An 18,510-nucleotide genomic window follows, 5' to 3' on the forward strand; every position below is an offset into this window, starting at 1 on the left:
TCATGGGTGCTAAATACATAAAATAAAAGTGTATCATTACCATGTAGGTGGTCAGCCGTCTTGGATTTATAATAGTGGTAATGGTAATGAACCGAGCCATTGTCTGAAAACAGTAAAAAACCAATTTCTTTTTTTATAAACTATGAAAAATAAAATTATTGGATAAATCGTATGTAAGAGGAGGCTGCCAACGTATATTGCTGTCTAAGATTAAGTAACTTTGTTACGGTTTAGAAGGGCGAGGATTTATATTGTAAAATCAGTATTGAATTCGAAAGCTACGTCATTGAGTAATCCATCAGTTGCAATATCAAAAAATTATTAATTAATTGTCTTCAATTATAACAAAAAAGAAAGCTATTGAACTGCTTAGAACAGGGAAGGCAACTATCATAATTAACTACCACGTTATAATTAAGTATACATACTGTCACTGTTATTATCAACTAAAAGAGCATAATTAGTTGTCTTTTCTTCAGAACTGATATCCACGCATTTCACAACGAAATAAACTCTCTAGTAAATTTCGTAATGCAAATCAAGGGAAAAACAATTTATCAGTTACTATTTTTAACATCATCATCACCATCAACGTTATTATATTGTTACTATTAGCAAATGATTTACTTGCCTCTTGGCGTGGAAGGAGCACCTTGAATGGACGGACTATGTGGAGCATAAGCCGGCTGGGGTGCCGGTGCTGTGGACGGAGCCGGAGGAGATGGTGGCGCTAATGGAGGTTGGGACGGCGGAGCCGGATACGCTGGCGCAGGAGGTAAGGCAGGCGGAGGTGCAGCAGGAGGTGGTGGAGGAGGAAGAGGTGGTGACGGAGGAAGAGGTGGGGCTGCTGGAGCTGGTGGAACAGCTGGCGGTGCATACTGTCCGGGAACAGATGAAGGGGAAGATGCGACCAGGGCTCTGGGGGCTGAACTTGAAGAGCCTTGTTCGGCTGTCACAGTTACGGGGAAAAAATAATCACAATTAGAAACCACTGGCCTTGAAATACTTGGTTCCCCATTTAACAAGTCTTCTCCATTTCCACCTGGGTCTTTAGCGTAGAAGGTCACGTGGCTGTGCAGTTCTGGTCGATCTATCAAAAGTTTCAGTTTAAAGCCAGATCCAGTGACGAGATATCCCTCGTGTTTTAGAGAAGAGTACAATGTAAAAGGAGAGCCAACCTTGTTGTCGAAGATTACCGCAACACAGTATGCTGTGATAAAAAACAACAAGTTTGTGGTGAACCATGGTCTTCCTCGGATACAGGAAAGTCCATTTTTAAACATTTCAGAGGCAATTATTTCAACGGAGTTACGTACATTATAGTAAGGGTCATAATCGGGGGTTTGTTCTGACGGTTAAAGGCTAAAAATTGTTAACAGTTACCTTCTTTTATTATTCCAGCATGACGTCATTACCATAAAAGAAAATTATACACATACCACAGTTGGAGTCAGACGATTTACAGTCGACTGTTCTTCCGAGTTGACCGATGATGATGATTCAGTGAAATAATAATTTTCTTTCTAACTCGTTTGTAAATGGGCCCTTGATGGGCTGCGTTAAAAAATTCAGCTTTTTGATGGTTGGCGGTTACGTCCTCGGTCCTCTGACGGTTAACGCCAATATGACCCTCTTGAGGAGGTGCGTTCACTGTGAACAGTGTCCGTGGTTATCAAGTTGATCTGAATGCAGTCTGTTTAAACCTTCTCCAATTATCCCCATCTATACCCACTTTTAATTAGTTTCTTTTTTCTGTATTTTTAATAAAAGCTGAAAGCGGAGACAATATCTTTTGCTCGATAAATGGCTGCTTATTGGAAAGGTGGGTTTTGTGCGATTATTTGATGTTTCTTTCGGAAAGTTATAGCCATAAATACCGTAATATGCCCGAAGAGTACCCCTTCCTATTTGAGCCATTCTCTCGACTCAAAAAATTTAAATAGGCGCTCATTTGACACAATATTTGTTTTTCATCTCCCTTGATTACTTAAGGGTATGAGTAGGTGGCAGCAATTACTTCTTTTTTTGTATCAAAGGGAAGGGTGGGATTTATCAAGGGAAAACTTTTATTTGAGGAAGTTAAGTATATTCATCGTCTATCTCTTACGTTTGTTAGAGGGTTGAACAGCTGTTGAGGGTTGAACTCCATGTGATGAACTCGCTCCAGCAGCGGAGGTGCCGGCACCCGCTTGGCCCATACTCCCTTGTCCTGCCTGAGCTCCCGGCTGTGTTGTTCTCGCTGGGCAAACTGGTATACAGGTTGGTAGCCCAAAAGGAGACGGTGGTTTATTCGAAACCAAATGAGGTGGATGAGGAAGAGGTTGTCCGCTTATTTCTGGAGTTTCCACTGGCCCAATAAAGTTTTTACAGTTCCTAAACTTGTCGCCATTTTTTTCCATTGGGTTGAGTGTAAAGGCACAACGTGGAAGAACGTCTGGGTTACCACTATAAAAGTCTAGACCAAGTTTACTTATTTTGTGAACTCCACGATCTTCAGCCTTATTTTCCTCGCAGATATACCAGTCTTTGTGCATCGAATTGAAGAGAAAATAGCGAGTGTACTTCACGACGTCGTAGACAAAAAATGAACTGTCTTTATCTGGGGATTTAATAACAGATGATCATTAAAATATTAAGACAGAATCCACCAGGAAATTGAGCAATTTTAATATTCAGTGGACAAAATCCTTGTACCGTAATAATTTAAAGAATATCGCAATCTTTTTTTAAATTTTTTATTTCTTCCGTTTGTAATCATTTATCTATACTATTTTTACATTTCAAATTTCTTTCATATCACTAATTCAACGGTTTTTGTTTTCATATAGATGTACTTTTAAGGTTCACTTTTCTTCTAATTTAAATTCACCTGTTATCATAGTATCATCATATCGCACACTATCGCTTGCTGGCCGATTTTTTCCAAAAAGAACGAAAAGAAAAATAAAACGTCTGTGTACAGGCTAGCTATTCTTTATTTCAAATTTTAACGTCTTAGCTTTATCTTATCATTGTATGCAATACCCTGAGCCTTCCTAAAGATTGGTAAAAGAAATATATATTCCCGACAGTAAAATCGACCTTGCGTCTTGTGTTTCTTGAACGTGAGCATTCCACTTGAACTTCCCGCCAATCGGCTTACCTTCGACGGAATGCCGTCACGGATAAAAGGGCTAGGTTACTAAGCATGAAGAAAAGTGGCGGCTTGCGAAACTGAGTCTTTAAGTGTAGAGGAAAAACTTTCACTCTTAAAAACTTTCGCGCGGTTTTCCAAATCCTAGCCTTATCTCAGTCCAAAACATTTTCTCATCCTTTTTTCAGAACTGGCCTCTGAAAGTTGTTCTCTGTTCGCCAATCTATTACCTTTTTCTCGGTGGGGGCGGTTATCCCATAAATTTTGGATAGGTGTGTGCGTCTTAAACCCTGACCCTATTTATGGATCAGACAGACCAAAACTGATACCTTATTTAAGGCCCAAACCTGAAAAATGTGGCAATTCAAGGGAAAAACAAAAACTAAAAATTTAATGGAAACACACGAATCTTTCTTTAATTGCTTCCTTTCTCTCGAAAATAAAGTTCAGTTTTAACAGGTGATTTATTTCTCGTGAAGATGGGCATATAGGCGATACGAACTTGAATTTTTAGCTCCTATAGCAACGGTACCCTTTCTAACGATCACACCGAGAACCAAGGGAGGATAGACGAGCACAACGCAAACAAGGGTAAAAATAATGCCCTATTCAAGGATGGAAGCCCTCAAAATCCATATAGCCCATATATGGGTGTACCTTCCGCGGTTACCTTGTTCAAGTGAAGTGAACAAAAGCATTATTTATCATTAAAAAGGATTTGACACTAGACGGTCTTATTCATCAGAAAAAAAACACAAATACGTTTATACCTGAATAACTAATAAATTTATACGTCCTCGTGGTTCCATTTAAAACCGTATCCGTATTTAGATACACCATAATGGGCAAAAGCTATACCCATTTTTGTGACAAAAACTGTACCATTTGGGCCGGCACATGCCGACATATCATAGCTTATATAAGGGAGCACCACACCCCGTTGCCTGGATCTAAAAGCAAAAGATTCTGATGTATACCTACCGAAAAGTTCCGTTCCGTCTCTCTTTTGGAGAATGAAGTGATAGTTCTTTTGGCGCAAGAAATATCCTGGCCGACATGCAGATTCAAAGGAAACTGTGTCTCTCGATGTGCTGGCTTCTTTGGACAAGGCAGGAATACGGGTAATAAATACCTGACAAAATTTATCTAAGTAGAATATACCATATTTTGATCTCCAGCAATCGTTGAGAAATGCATTTTCCTGGCTGTACGGTGCAACCATTGAATGAAAAGTATACATTCCATTTGCTACGACTAAGACAAAGAAATAATGAACAAATAATTTAGAAAGACATATTTAAGTATAATGAAAATAACAGAAAAGTACAAGATTAACAATAAACGAATCTTTATATAGGATAATCCTTTTTTATATTTCATTGCTTTAATAATTGTAAATGGTAACAATTATAATAGATAAATTTATTGCAACTTGCAAAATTTAATATATAGATTTAGCCAGGGCTAAAAGCGAGGCTCCATTAAGAAATTTATAATTTAAATTAAACAATAAACTTGTATTCGAATTCCACAATTCAGTTAACTTTAGAGCACATTTATGTGACTTTTGAGGGAAAGGCTACCTGATTTTAGAGAAAAATAATTTGCAAACAGCCCAAGAGTGAACCAAATCTTACATGGAGTTGATAGCCTCATATGTACACCCAAAAACTGGTAATCATCTTCGAGCACATTTAAGAGCCATAATGGCTCTTGATCACCGTAGATTAATTAATGGGAAAAAAAAAACAGGCCAACTTTTTTGCTTTCGACAAGTTTACTTTGCAAAATCTTGTCAACAAATCTGGGTGCGTGTAAACCAACCTTTTATACCATTTATACATCACGTCTGAGGTGAAACAGTAGTATGAGGCACTGTTTTTATCATACCGGCAGACCTCGGACAGAAAGCAGCATTTCACAATACAAATTGCACTCATTCAATATTCATAAACTGTTAAAAAAATTTCTAAAATCACCTATACGGCCATCCGGTTCTCACTTTTGTGGTGCGAGCTGTGGCGAGTGTTTGAATGAACATTAACAGAGTTACGCTCCAACATTATAAAGAATTTATTCTGTTTATTTTTTATCTAATGGTTTATTAACGCGCGGCATTTTGAGTACTCCTGCAAGCGATGTTCACTGAACGACTGAAAACAATCGGCACCGCGATTACAATTACAAGAGAGACTACTAACAATCAATAAAAGAAATATAATTCGGTGAAACATATACAGAAACAACAATTTTCATTCAGGAAGACAAGTATTAAAGTATCCCTAAAAATCCTGAGTCTTCAAGCTTCAAGCTTAAGTTTATGTTTTAAGCCGGCTTCCCGGTGTTTGCTTTTTACAAAGACGAACTCGAGGCAAGAAAATCGCTCAAAGCTTTCTTTTCCGGCCAGAATTATAACTAAATATTCTTTGGAACGTTTTCTTTCTATTTGAGGTAAGAAACTGTCTAAAGGCTTTTTAAAGTTCTGTAAGCTTATATCAAACCTGATACTCGGTCAGATCATTGTCTTAAATCTTACAAACGTGCATAAACTAAATGACCGCATCAACTCCGCTCGACTTCATTAAATTAGATCCAAAAAAACAAACATCAAATACAATAATTTCTCTGGCTTACTATTCGAGATGCAGCTCCTGGAAGGTATCAAGAAAAGCCAGTATCGCTTCAGACTTTGCAATCCTCTTATGCATCAAGCAAGGTGAAAACGAAAACGATGCCGTCCGAAATCGGATTTCCGACTTTGACAAGCGACGTATTCCTCAACCAAAAACCCAATAAACAAACTAGCCATGAATAACAGAGGACTCCTGGTAGCAGCTGAATTTCATTTTGCACATCCAATGGAAAAAGACCGTTAAAAACATCACAAGTTGACACAAAACGCTGTCGGCCTCAGCTGTCAAAGTAAACAAGATTCAAGATGCTGCATAAATTTTCCGCATGAACTCACCTGTCAAATTTTGACCAATCAGAGCATAAAAAGTGGACGTAGAGCGTGACCAACGCGTAACCATGGTGAGAAAAATCAAAAGCAACTGTCTTCCCTGCCTGTAACAGCTGGCTGAATTTTCGCGTCCGAGGTCAGTTTGCAATCAAAATTTTAATTGTGTAGCACATAAACACAACATATTTCATATGAATTTAGAAAAAACTTGAACTTGAGCCTGCGATCACTTGAAAACTAGTAACTTGTCAGCGGATAACTTCAAAAAAGACTTGACCTCGATGGGTCGACACCTGAGCCCGCGATACGGTCAAGTGATACTGGTCAGCGGGTACCCTGTTTTGACAGCTGTTAAGTGATCCAAACATTGATGTCCAATATGTGTGCATTATCAGTTTAACTAGTAAAAGTATGAGATTGAACATTGTTCGCGATCTAGTAAAACAATTAACTGGTCAGCGGACAGCTTCCAAATAAATCACGTCACCTACATGAGTTGACACATGAGCCCGCGATATGGTCATGGGATACTGGTCAGTGGCTATTCTGTTTTGATAGCTGTCAATTGACCATATTGTGAATGTCCTAAAATCCTATATTAAAGATGTGGACTTGCCAAGACACGCCTGAGACACCCTTCCCTTCCTTTTGATAGTCTCCCCTACCCCACCCGTACAATCTGTAGACGCCTACGTACGTACGCTCGGTCAATCACGTGACAACCAAACGAAAAGAGGTTGATCATATTCCATGAGTATGGGGCTCTTTCCTACGCGCGCTTCGCGCGCGCGGGAGCCCCGCTATTAATAGAAAACTTTAAGTCATATGACTCCTACTAATTCAGATAATGCTAGTTACACTTATATCAACAACAACAACACTAATTTATTTAACCTCGTTATCGTCTAAGAGTACAAGTGCTTGTTCAACATACCAACGTGCATTAATTCTAAAATTACATAATAATACCCAGTATAAAAAAATTAAACGTATAATCTATAATCTATGTACACATGACTATAAACAATTGTTGAAATTACAAAAAATTTGAAAATATAAAAATTACAGCTGAATTGATCTTAGCTTAGACTTAAAAATATTAACATTGTGGGCCAGCTCGACATCTTCTGGAAGTTTATTCCATAGTTGAGCGGAAGGAAGAATATTCGTTTGAGGTTTATCTTTTTTACTTTCACCAGCGGTTTTTCAGCCTTGTGCCGCTCAAAGGTGAAGAGGTAAAGATCAAAGCCCCCAAAAGTATGAAAAACTTTGATAACCCAGTAAATGAATGAATGAAGGAATGAATGAATGAATGAAACAATGAATACATGCATGAATGACTGACTGAATGAATGAATCAGAATGGATGGATCAGGCATGCATGCATGCATGTATGCAGGAATGCAAGGGTAGAAAGATGACTTCATCTCTTCTATGGTTTCAATTTATTGATAAAAGATGATACTTCAAAGGCAAATACAAACTATTCAGATAACTATTCACTAACTATTGCCTCGTTACCTATCTTCAAAACTTACATTTGAACTCAGACATGAGATATTCTTAGTAATTTGATAGAATGATTTTAAACGTAAAAATGATCTTGTAAAAACAGCTACACCGTCTATCCAAACATTAGCGGGTTTTCCAAAGCAAAATTTAATTTGCTTGTATCGATAACATTATCTGACTTACTTTTCCTCGCTCCCCCGGCCTTCCAGACCAAATTAAGTGCCATTAATTGTGGATCTTCTCCTGGTTTTGGTATATACGTCTCTTTGGCAGGTTTTATTGTGCCAGAGCTGGCTCCGCCTGTTCCAGCACTTCCAGTTCCAACGCCTACACTTGCAGCACTGGAAACCTGAGAGCCACCTCCACCAGCAGCCGCTGCACCTCCTGCTGCAGCACCTACAGACGAGCTACTTCCCGTACCGGTGCTCCCAGTAGCCCCAGCACCTACAGCACCCCCTGATCCTCCGGCTCCAACGGCTCCCCCGGCTCCCCCAGCAGCACCTGTCGCTGCACCTGCACTTCCTGCAGCTGCCGTAGCTCCACCACTACCAGTAGCTCCAGCCGTGCCACCTGTTCCAGCAGTTCCAGCCGAGCCTGCACTTCCGCCGGCTCCACCAGACCCACCTACCCCGACAGTCCCTCCAGCCCAAGCATTCGCTGCTGCTCCTGCAGCTGCACTAGCTCCTGTCATTCCAGGTCCAGTGACTGAGACCACGTTACCATCCACTACGTTAATCTTATATTTATGCCCGTCGTTACCATGAAGATTGTTTAACCCATCCTCCAGTGTTTTTGTAATCATTCTAATGGCTGCGTTTTCTCCTGCAGTTCCTCCGGCCCATGCTCCAGCTTGTACTCCCGCCATTGCACCAGCTTTAGCTCCTGCTTTTGCGCCTGTTTTCTTGGCCCATCTTTCGCCAAAAGATAGTCCAGCCCTCGCACCAGCTTCCGCGGCTACCTTAAGCAAAATGGCTTGGTAGGAGAAGTTTTGATCTGTTCATAAGAACAAAAAAGTAACTAATTTTACATCGAAATGAACAAACTCAGTCTTTACGTACACTTTTAAGATCCTCGCCATGCGAGTTTTACATGATTTTGTCGGAATTCGCATGCATGCTTGAATCTTTGACGCATGGATCGCTAGCGAGGTAGCCTGAAACACGAGGCGGCAATGTAACGGCTCACGGGTGCCCACAGTTACCTAGCAAAACCCCGAAAAAAAAGCCATTTTGGCGGCCACGAAATGCTTTTGGCGATGAACTTCGACTGTGGAGGTACTTTAAAGAGAAATGGACGCGATTTAGGCCATTAAATTCAAAATAAGACCGAAAATCGAGGTAGAGAACATTTTGTTGCGTCTTACTTAGCAGTCGAGTTTTATCGTATATCGGCTCTACAGGGTATTTGTTCTTCGAACGCAAAAAAAGGGCTCCAAATTCGGCTCTCTAAAGGCAAAAGCCTGCTTTTTTTTCTGATATACAACTTTGAATTCATGCTTGACGTTTAATACGGCTTGACCAGCTTTAAACTGCGTTTTCACTTGAGGCTCATTTCTGGTTCATTACGTAGCGTCTTGGTAAGCACGTACCTCACCTCGGAAGTAAAGGTTTCGAGTTTGAATCTTGGATAAATCTATCACTTCGTTAACGGCAATATATTTTTTTTTCTTGAGGCTCTGGTTCATTATGTAGCGTTGTGGTAAGTACGTACCTTACTTAGCAAGTAAGGGTTTCGAGTTTGAATCTTGGATAAACCTATCATTTCGTTAATTATTTATTATCTTCGATTATCTTTTTTTTTCTTTCTTGGCTTCGTCTCTCTTTATTTCTACTACTTGCCCTTACCCTGAGCTCATGAAGTTCTGCGATCGAATTTCTTTAATTTATTCATTCCAAATATTTCTCACTTTCTGATTGGCGCAAATCCCACGGTTGATTCTTCATAAAAAGCCATCGTTGACCAAATTTGGAAGACGTTTGCGATGACAAGTCCTGGGGACGAGGTTGAGTTGTTTTGGTAGAGCAGTAGAAAATGGCGGAACATTTCACGCGTTTCGCGAAGAAGAAATAGGCTAACTATAGCATGCCTCAAAACATAGCAAGAACAACAAGACTACAATTGGACCGACGACTTTTGCTATTTGGAGAATAACTACAGAACTGAACATCCCTTTATCATCCAATAGTTGTTAATTGCCAACGAGGCAACCGAGCTAAGAAGCAAGGTTGGCTTAGCGGCAGAATTATAACGCCGCACAATGTAGGCAAAAACCCTCAAATTCTGCGTAACCCTCTAAAATTTGCATTTTTGACCATATTTGGGTGTAAGTAAGACCCCATATTTGGGTAGTGACGTGACGGTCTTGCGTTTACAACTCGTGGTTCAAGATTGGGTGATTCAGTGTGCAGCTGTTCGTTGTCTGTTCAAGAGGACCTAACTGGTGAGCAAGCTTTAATACGATTTCTAGTTTGAAAGGGCAATTAGTGCTCTGGTTTGCTTTATAAATTGTGTTTAAAGCAGCAGTTGATCAAGGAATAGGGTTTTACGCTCAAATTTTTGTCAGAACTAGCTTGTCCTTTGCAACTCGATTTACCTTGAGGTAGCGTGTTCGCTTCTCCACTCAGAACCAGGGTTTTCAGTGTTCTCTTTTGCTTTGTGAATTGAATTTTAAGCGGTAATTGATCAAGCCATAGGGTTATATTCTCAAAACTTATATCAGAACCAGCGTTTTCTTCGCAGGTCGATTTACATTGAGCCAGTCCTTACTTTCCGTGAGGAATGGAACGTATTTGCGGCCCTTTGTTTTAGAATTTATTTATGTCTTTCGAGAGTTTTGTCAACCAACATGTTATTTTGCTGCTTGATTCACATTGAGACAGCCCAAAACTCCCGTGAGAAATGCAACGAATTCAGTGCGTATCTTTTGTTTTTCAGACTATCATTATGCCTTTCAAGAGACTCTTTGTCCTGTGACACTCGCTCACTTGTATTTTATTCAAGTTAATATTTTTATACCTCTAATACATTCCGCCCCATTCTTGCGCGCTTTTCACATATTTTACTTTACACCATAGTTTGTCTTATGTATATTACCACGCGAAATATTTTTCTTATCCCTGATGACGCTGTTGCTCGGAATTTACTTATTTTTTTTAATTTCATCATCCAAAGGCCTCATTTGAACTATATTTTTCTTTCTAACGTTTATAGCTTTGATACAATGGAATTTTCCATGAAACATAGGTACTAACTTGCTCATATTTACCAACAAAGCTTCAAGCCATGTTGTTATTGTTTAATAATAAAAGTGAAAGCCTAGAATGTGCCAAAGTTGTTGTTTTCAAATTGGTTGCCATCCTTTTCTATAGCGGAATCCATTTTAAACCTCTAAAATTATGAAAAAAAATATCGCGAAGATCTGAATAGGCACATTCCACAAAAGATAAACGAATTCGCCTTGTTGGCACTTGCCGGAAGGTACCCCTAGTTAAAAGTATAAAAACCGATTGAAGCTTCGCTTTTAGGCTTGGCTAAAACTATATATCTATCAAAATCTGCCAAAGGCTAATTCTTCGGTAGCCTGAGCTGTTTTCTATTCACCTGTTAAAGATGCGAAACATTATTTCCTGCATGTACTGCTCAAGGTTTGCTGCTCTGCGTGAAAAGTTGTTTGCCTCGTCTGCCCAGCTATTTGGAAATAGATGGCATTGTGCCTCTGGTAAGGAAAACATTGATTGGCTCTTCATTGTATTTCTCTGAATCCTTTTTTCAAAATGACGTTAGGTTGTTCCAGTTTGCCCAATCGTTAATTTCTCTGCCCAGCGTTTTTGCTAACTACTCGATACTTTGTGCGTGTTTTTGTTTGTTTGCTTGTTTTGTTTCGTTTTGTTTTGTTCGATCGTGACGCTTCGACGTTAACAGTGCTTCCAAATAGATGACATTCACACTTGTGACGTATAAGCCTGAAAAATACGTTCTCCTAGTCTTGGCCGCTATGAATGGATAAATAGCGCCCCCAAAGGAGTGTTCAATTGATAAACTGGCCCGTTGAGGACTTGTTAACTCCATGGAATCATACAAATGAAAAAAACGTTTTAATTCGAAAGTGGAAAAATGCATCTCATTCGTCGTACGGATGAATCAAATCGTTGTCAACCAGGAATTAAAACACTAGAGATCGTGAGTTGTAAAAATAGACATAACTGTCCCCTTTCCTGATTTGACCAATAGTCAACTTGAATCTGTTTGCCTTTTTCATTAAAAAAAAACTTCTCTTCCATATTTCTTATCCCGTAAGCGGGAATACACAACCGAGAGGATTAAGTCCGATTGTCAGATAAGGGAATCCAAGACGGTCTTGGATTGTCGATTCCATGCTACAGATTCCTGACTCCAGGGACTGGATTCCCGATTCTTGTCAGTGGAACTTGGATTCCGGATTCCAATCGTTAGTGGGATTCCGGTTTCCTTGAGCACTACAGAAAGCCAGGATTCCAGATTTACAAGAAAGCATTTCTGGATTCCAGATTCCACAGACAAAAATTTCCGGGACTCCGGAATTCGGATTTCTTTACGTGGGGGGAAAGAAATTTCCAGCGTATTGTCACAATAGGCTCTAAATGAAGTTGTCGATTCGAAGGATTCTAATATGCATTGTTATTATAATAACAATATGCATCATTCCCGGACTTCGACAACTCATCCCGCTGAATCGAGAGAAATCTCCCTCCCAACCATTGTCTGCACTCTGACATCTTAATCACCCCACGCTGGGAGGTCACTGAAGCACTGGACTTGTTATTTACAGATTTCAAGTCCGTCCCTGACCGCCAGATTGATTTGTTCTCGGTAATCCCGAGTTCCAATTGTCGACGGCCAAGCTCATAAAATAGCCAACTGGCATCATAATGGTTTGCCTCCCACCAATCAAGTATTTATCATCATCATCATCATCATCATCATCATCATCATCATCATCATCATCATCACCGTTTATCATTTGTTACTAATATAAAGCTCACTACCGGCATCTGATGCTGAGAGAAATTACATGCACACGTTATATACCGTGGGCAAAATAATGGATTTGCACAACTTTTACCATGTTTGCCATATATTTACACCTCAGTGTTTAAATATTTGCGAGATATTTGTGAGGAGCAAATTTGTGCAAATCCATTTTTTCGTCCGGTGATATATATTCGATGTCACACTGGATGGTAAACATACCGTAAATCCTCTATTAAGCCCCCTCTCTCTAATAAGCCTCCTCTTTTTAGTGGAAGAAAGTTAACATGCCCGCCTCCCCTCCCCTATTTATTCTTCACTAATAAATGATAGACTGTATTAATCAACCACGACTGTAAAACTTCGTGTGGACTGATCCAGGATGGTTTTATATTTACCAACTGGAAGATTGGACTTCATTCTAATCCTTGGCTGCATGACCTAAATTTCTTGTACTTCAGCTTTTCCACTTTGTATTCTAATTCTTTATGGAGAACTGATACCATTGTCGTTTCTAAATTAAATAAGTCGCCCCCTTTCAAATAAGCCTTCCGTCTCCATTAAGCCTCCCCCCCACCCCTCAAATGGGCTTGAAATAAATAAGCCCCCCCTAGGGGGGGGGGGGGCTTAATAGAGGATTTGGGGTAAGTGTAAACTTGCCTAGTCCCTATAGAGTGTTTTCACATGACGTCACGACGGCCATATTGGTGTCCCATCACAATAAAACAGCGGCCATGTTGGTGTGTCCCAAACCAGTCCTGTGGGAGATGAACTCTTTTCTTATGCAAACGCTTTCTTTTGTTCCAATAAATTTGCATAGCTGCTGGCCACGTGAGTGAAAACACTCTCTTGACTGAGAAGGCCTTAGAGAACGCTGTACAGGGACTAGGGGAAAGTGCAAACATGAATATTCGTTGATTGCTAGTAAAAAAACCATTTGAAGGGGACAGTAACTTTTTGCCAGTAAGATGAAGATTAGAGGGCGCTTCTCATTGTTAGAACCGGCCGACCAGACCGCGACAGTGGTAAAGAGAATTTCTAGGCTCTATTAATCAAGACTATTTAACCAGATCATCCTATTCATTTATTGTATATTCTGCATTGGTAGATTGTAGGGAAAATTTCGAGAAAAACCTAGAATTTTTTTATGTCAAAATAACCAGTTCGATTCGATCGCGGGCCAGTTCTGACTTTCAGTAAGCGCATGTCTAATAACTACAATTCCATTGCGTAGTATCAGCCAAGTGAGGCATACGCGGCAATTGCGTGAAGCGCAAAATGCTGCGTTCGCCTTGCTTGGATTATACAGCGCCTGTCATGCAGACTGGATAACATTTGCCTCTCTGGATCAAAACCCTTCATTGGTCAATCACCCCAATAATACGAATCAATTTGGTATGTTCAGTTGCACTGTTGAGTATTCACCGATCTACTGCCGTGCTTCTCTTCAAAGACTTCGATCAACCGTAACCCCATTATCCCCTTATCTCTTTTTTTCTGAAACTAAACTCGTCTTTCTTGCATGCCTAATTAAGATTAAGGTACAAATTTTTAGAATCAAATTAGATGCCCTCACAAAGCATGAAGCAGTGGAACAAAATACGTCCTTGCTCGAGCACCGAAATAATCAGCCCAACGCTGCGGTTGCTGGAAATCAGGAAGACATATTGTTTTCGGTGGCAGCCTTGGATAACGAGAGTCCATGAGGAGGAATTTCACACGCTTGTAGTCTATCCGGTCCCATCTTTCCAAATAGATGCCGTTGGTAGCTGAAATGGAAACAGTTTAAGTGGAATATTGTAAGTGAAATCTCTACCCTTTCATCTTCCTGAAGCCTCTCTGTATATATAGGGCGCGGCCTCCGGGCTCTTCTGGCGACTAAGAAGTCGGACGATAACGTCTAATTGAGCCGTAGGCAAAGACTAGGGTGACAGAGATACGAGTAGAGTGTAGAGAGTAGACATTCGAGTCACAATTCTGACATTTTGTGGGCAATCCTTCAGCTAAGTGAACGGGTTAATATCTTCCAAGGCCGAGTTGTTCAAAGCTGGGTTGAGATAACCCAGGGTTAGTGCGAGATTTAATTCAGATTTGCAAGCTTAAAGAACATTTCAGTTTTAATTATTTTTGCCTACAAGTTGATGATTGGAAGAAAATTGTCCGAGAAGATGCTTTTGAACACAAGGAAAATTTAAGCGCTAATCGTCCCTCGAACAACTGGGCTCAGGGGTGTTTTGCTTTGATGTAATTTCACCTTCAGACAAGTCAGAAAACTGACTAACATATTTACTAGGAGTTTCAACTTGTGCTGTCCTCAGAGTCGGAAGAAAATACGGAGAATACATTTTGCGAATTAGGGTGGGTAAGCCTTAGTATTTAAAAGAAATAAATATGATATTTTTTTAGTATTTGTGAAGTATAAAAAGGGAGAGTCCTTCGAGTAAGTTTCCAGAGTGCAAGCAGATGAAAAACGAGGCCTGAGTTTTAATGAATTGCCTTTTGATATATTTTATAGATTTCCTTATTTGCGAATGGAAGTATTCATCAAGGTCACGAACGGTTAAGTGGTGAATCCCGAGGAAGACAACAGATTTTAATGTGTTTGACTGCTCTTCTATCTCAACAATTTTTGCCCGTTCGCGAATGGCGTTGCGAAGGCATTGCTAATACATTTTCAGCAATAATCAAGGTCAATGGCCGAACGACGGTTTAATGTGGTGCTCGAGAAGATAAAAAGAAAACAATTGGACCCCACGGTAGCCTGCGTGGCAGGTGCTTGCGAACGCGACAGTCAAATAATTGTGCAGTTGAATGGTTAGCCATGAGGAGATAGCTTCAAAGAGCGATATACATTTTGAATCCAAGGTTCCAAGCTATTTCTTTCGCCTCATCGAACAAATGTAATTCAGTGGTCAAATCTTTATTTATCGGCTGAATTGTTTAACTCGACATGTACATATTTTGACATAACGATCAGATTTAACGCATCAACGGGCGAAAATAATACTTTGATTTGCATGTGCCGCAGCAGCTTTAGACGCAAGGCTGTGTTATCAGGTTAATGCTTCGCACCGTCCTGTCTTTTCTCACGAGACCAGCAAGCCAGATTCGGCGGTTAAATCCGAATGGAAGTATGTTTACCTGGCACTTCACTACTGCTGAATGTACAGGGAAAAAACTATTTCCAAAAAGGAGGATTTGAATGATCGATATCTTCGCTCCTCCATATGTATTTGCGAATCAGCAAAAAGAGCAGCCAAACACATAATCCTCCTGTCTTCCACGAGATTCATGACTAAAACGCTCTGGATCGAGACATTGATGAATACTTTATAGACATCTAGAAAATGAAAAAAGCAATTGTTTAACACACATCTCGCTTACTTCTCTGCTAGCAAAGGTCTCTCACAACAAGGCAAAAATTTTGGCCTCGTCGTGAGAGACCTCTGCCTGCACCCTGAAATCTATTCGAAGTCCAAGTGCGTTTTACGTGATGTCATCGTACAGGAGCGAATACCCCGGATAATAAGCAAAAGCAATCGACTGCGCATGCTTCTGATCTTGCATCCGACAAATTTTGGCTTTTTCCCGCTATTGTAGAGAATAGTGTGCTGGCTCGCTTAAGGCTCGTCAGCAATCAAAGACGTTACCAAGAAGAATTTTCGTTGTTTATAATTTATTTTATTACTCACTGTTACAGGATGGCTTCCAAGAACCAAATGCTCGCCGCTTTCTAAGCAGTTCACGTTCAGCTTCTAGAATTTTAAAAAAGGCACTCAAAGCTTAGTGATATTGTATAACGGATTTATTCTCCTACGGTGTGATCTCGAATTTTAGGCAGTTTAAGATATCACGACGACGACAGTAACGAGAACTTAATGCCAAATTTCACTTTTTATGAAGAACGTAAACAAGCGAAGTCGAAATTTTCTCTCTCTCTCTGAAGTTGGATATAGTTTTTAGGAATTCAACTCCCGGAAAGTTTTTGCCTACATTTGACAAAGTAGGTGAGTTCTGGCCGGGATAATAATTGCGATGATGATTGGAAGCCGGAACGCAAATTCACCATTTTAAGCGTCGACCCACCCGACTGTCACCACCAGCTAACGTCGCCGTCCTCGGATTTTAAATTCGTTTTTAACGTACCTGGCAGGACTGAAATACATTTGGCTGACTGACGATTTTTTGGAAGTACTAATCTCTTAAAAATAAACAGTCAGTGAGCAATTTCTGTCTTTACCATACGTCCATAATCATCAATGAATCGATCGAAAAGCTATTTCCAAAAAAAAGCGTTCGAGATCGCTTAATACGGAGTACTATTAGTTATAAACCCAATCAATCTGCCCGCCTTCAGTACGTTTTACCAATAATGTATTGGACTTAATTCCTCTGTTTCCTTTATTATGTGTTTTTTCTTTCATCAACAAGTGTTTTTTGTTCTTTATTTAGAGCTCAAGTTCGTGAATCTTGACTACTACAAAAACATGTGTTTTAAACTCTGAAAGCCTAAGTTTGTCCAGACATTTAATTCTATGACATTCATATCTGTGCGATTCAACGCAAAAAATAAACAGGTAAACAGGATTAGATACATTTAGGGTCAGAAAGAAGTGGTTATCACTTCGAGATGCGATCAAAGAATCGTGTTTGCCAAGTCAACTTTTCAGTTCAAAGTTGATATCAGGACAGTTGCCGCGGTTTGCCTTGTCATTCTACAATTAACTAAAGACGTTTACGTGTTATTTTCTTATTCCATTTAGTTCTGTTTAGCTTCAGAATGGCCCTAAATGTAAACAATAAATAACGAGTTTTATCAACAAAGAGCGACAATAAAATTTTTGCAGTGGTGCTAAAACCATTTAACGTACCTGTTGACTCGTGTCTTTTATCGCCTTGCTTGACCCCGTTTGAAAATTTACAAAGTAAAGCATATGTTGCGCAGTAGAACACTGCTGAAGCGGTATACTTCATTGGACGTCGTTGTTTAGTGGCTGGTAAGGACGTTTCACTGTTACTTTTTGAAGGTTAAAGTCTCTTGTCTGACGAAAACTGAAGCAATATATGACCACCTGCCGAAGAACCTTAAGGCAACTATCAGAGAAATCAATTGAATACCAGCTTGCATGGGCAGTTGAAAATTAAAATTATCAGAGATTGTATTACTAGCATTGCAGCTGGTGGCGTTATTGGTGTTCCAGAATGCTTTGCCTACTGTCGTTTTAGAGTTCCAATGTCTTTCCAGGGGACATACAAAGAGAAAAAAGGGGTGAAAAACGTGGGAAGCTTTTAGCGAGCTGATACTTCCGATCGCTAAAAGTGGGCGTTCCCTGTCAAGGCTCTATAGATATCTAGCCTCCCCCGCAGACGTTCTTAGTGGGGCAGGAACGCACGACAAACCCCTAAGCCTCCCTGCGTGGGAGGCTAATAGACATCTTGCAAGAATTTAATTAGATTATAATTTTACTATGAACAAATCTCTCTAGTCGTTCAGGTGATAATGGGCGTGAGTCCATTTTATCTGAATCGGTAAACTTTCCTTTCATTCCTGTTGATAAAAGAAAATTTACCAATCAAAAATGCATCCATTTTCTGTTCGACAACTTATTCTGTCGAGTTCGCCCCAAGTAAGAGAATCCAATCTTGGATTATGGATTCGTCCACGCCGAGGATTTCAGCCTCGTACCTAGGCCAGTTCTCGCTATCCGAGTTACCAGAGGAGGCATGGAAGCGAATGAGACAGAGTCCTCGGCGAATTTCCCGACAAGCTTGACAGGTGACGTCACATCCGAAATCGCCGAGGACGACTGGGAACGAGGCTGCGTGGATTCCAGATTAAAGGTGCCGTATTCCGGATTCTTTATCAATGGTTAGAGGGATTCCGGATTCTAAGAGC

General features: G+C 40.1%; 1 protein-coding gene across 1 annotated transcript in view; it reads right to left on the bottom strand.

Annotated features, from left to right (window-relative positions):
* Positions 1 to 623: 623 nt before the first annotated feature.
* The window catches only part of LOC140937839 (uncharacterized), a 43,679-nt gene continuing 25,792 nt past the window's right edge, over positions 624 to 18,510 (bottom strand). The window contains exons 10-14 of the mRNA XM_073387415.1: positions 11,652 to 11,669; positions 7,791 to 8,600; positions 4,115 to 4,387; positions 2,108 to 2,599; positions 624 to 1,210 (exon numbers count right to left, since the gene is read on the bottom strand). Of these exons, the coding sequence (XP_073243516.1) occupies positions 624 to 1,210; positions 2,108 to 2,599; positions 4,115 to 4,387; positions 7,791 to 8,600; positions 11,652 to 11,669 (2,180 nt within the window). The remainder of the gene's footprint in view (positions 1,211 to 2,107; positions 2,600 to 4,114; positions 4,388 to 7,790; positions 8,601 to 11,651; positions 11,670 to 18,510) is intronic.

This window comes from Porites lutea, chromosome 5, assembly GCF_958299795.1.
Source record: "Porites lutea chromosome 5, jaPorLute2.1, whole genome shotgun sequence".
In the NCBI taxonomy this organism is placed as follows: Eukaryota; Metazoa; Cnidaria; class Anthozoa; order Scleractinia; family Poritidae; genus Porites; species Porites lutea.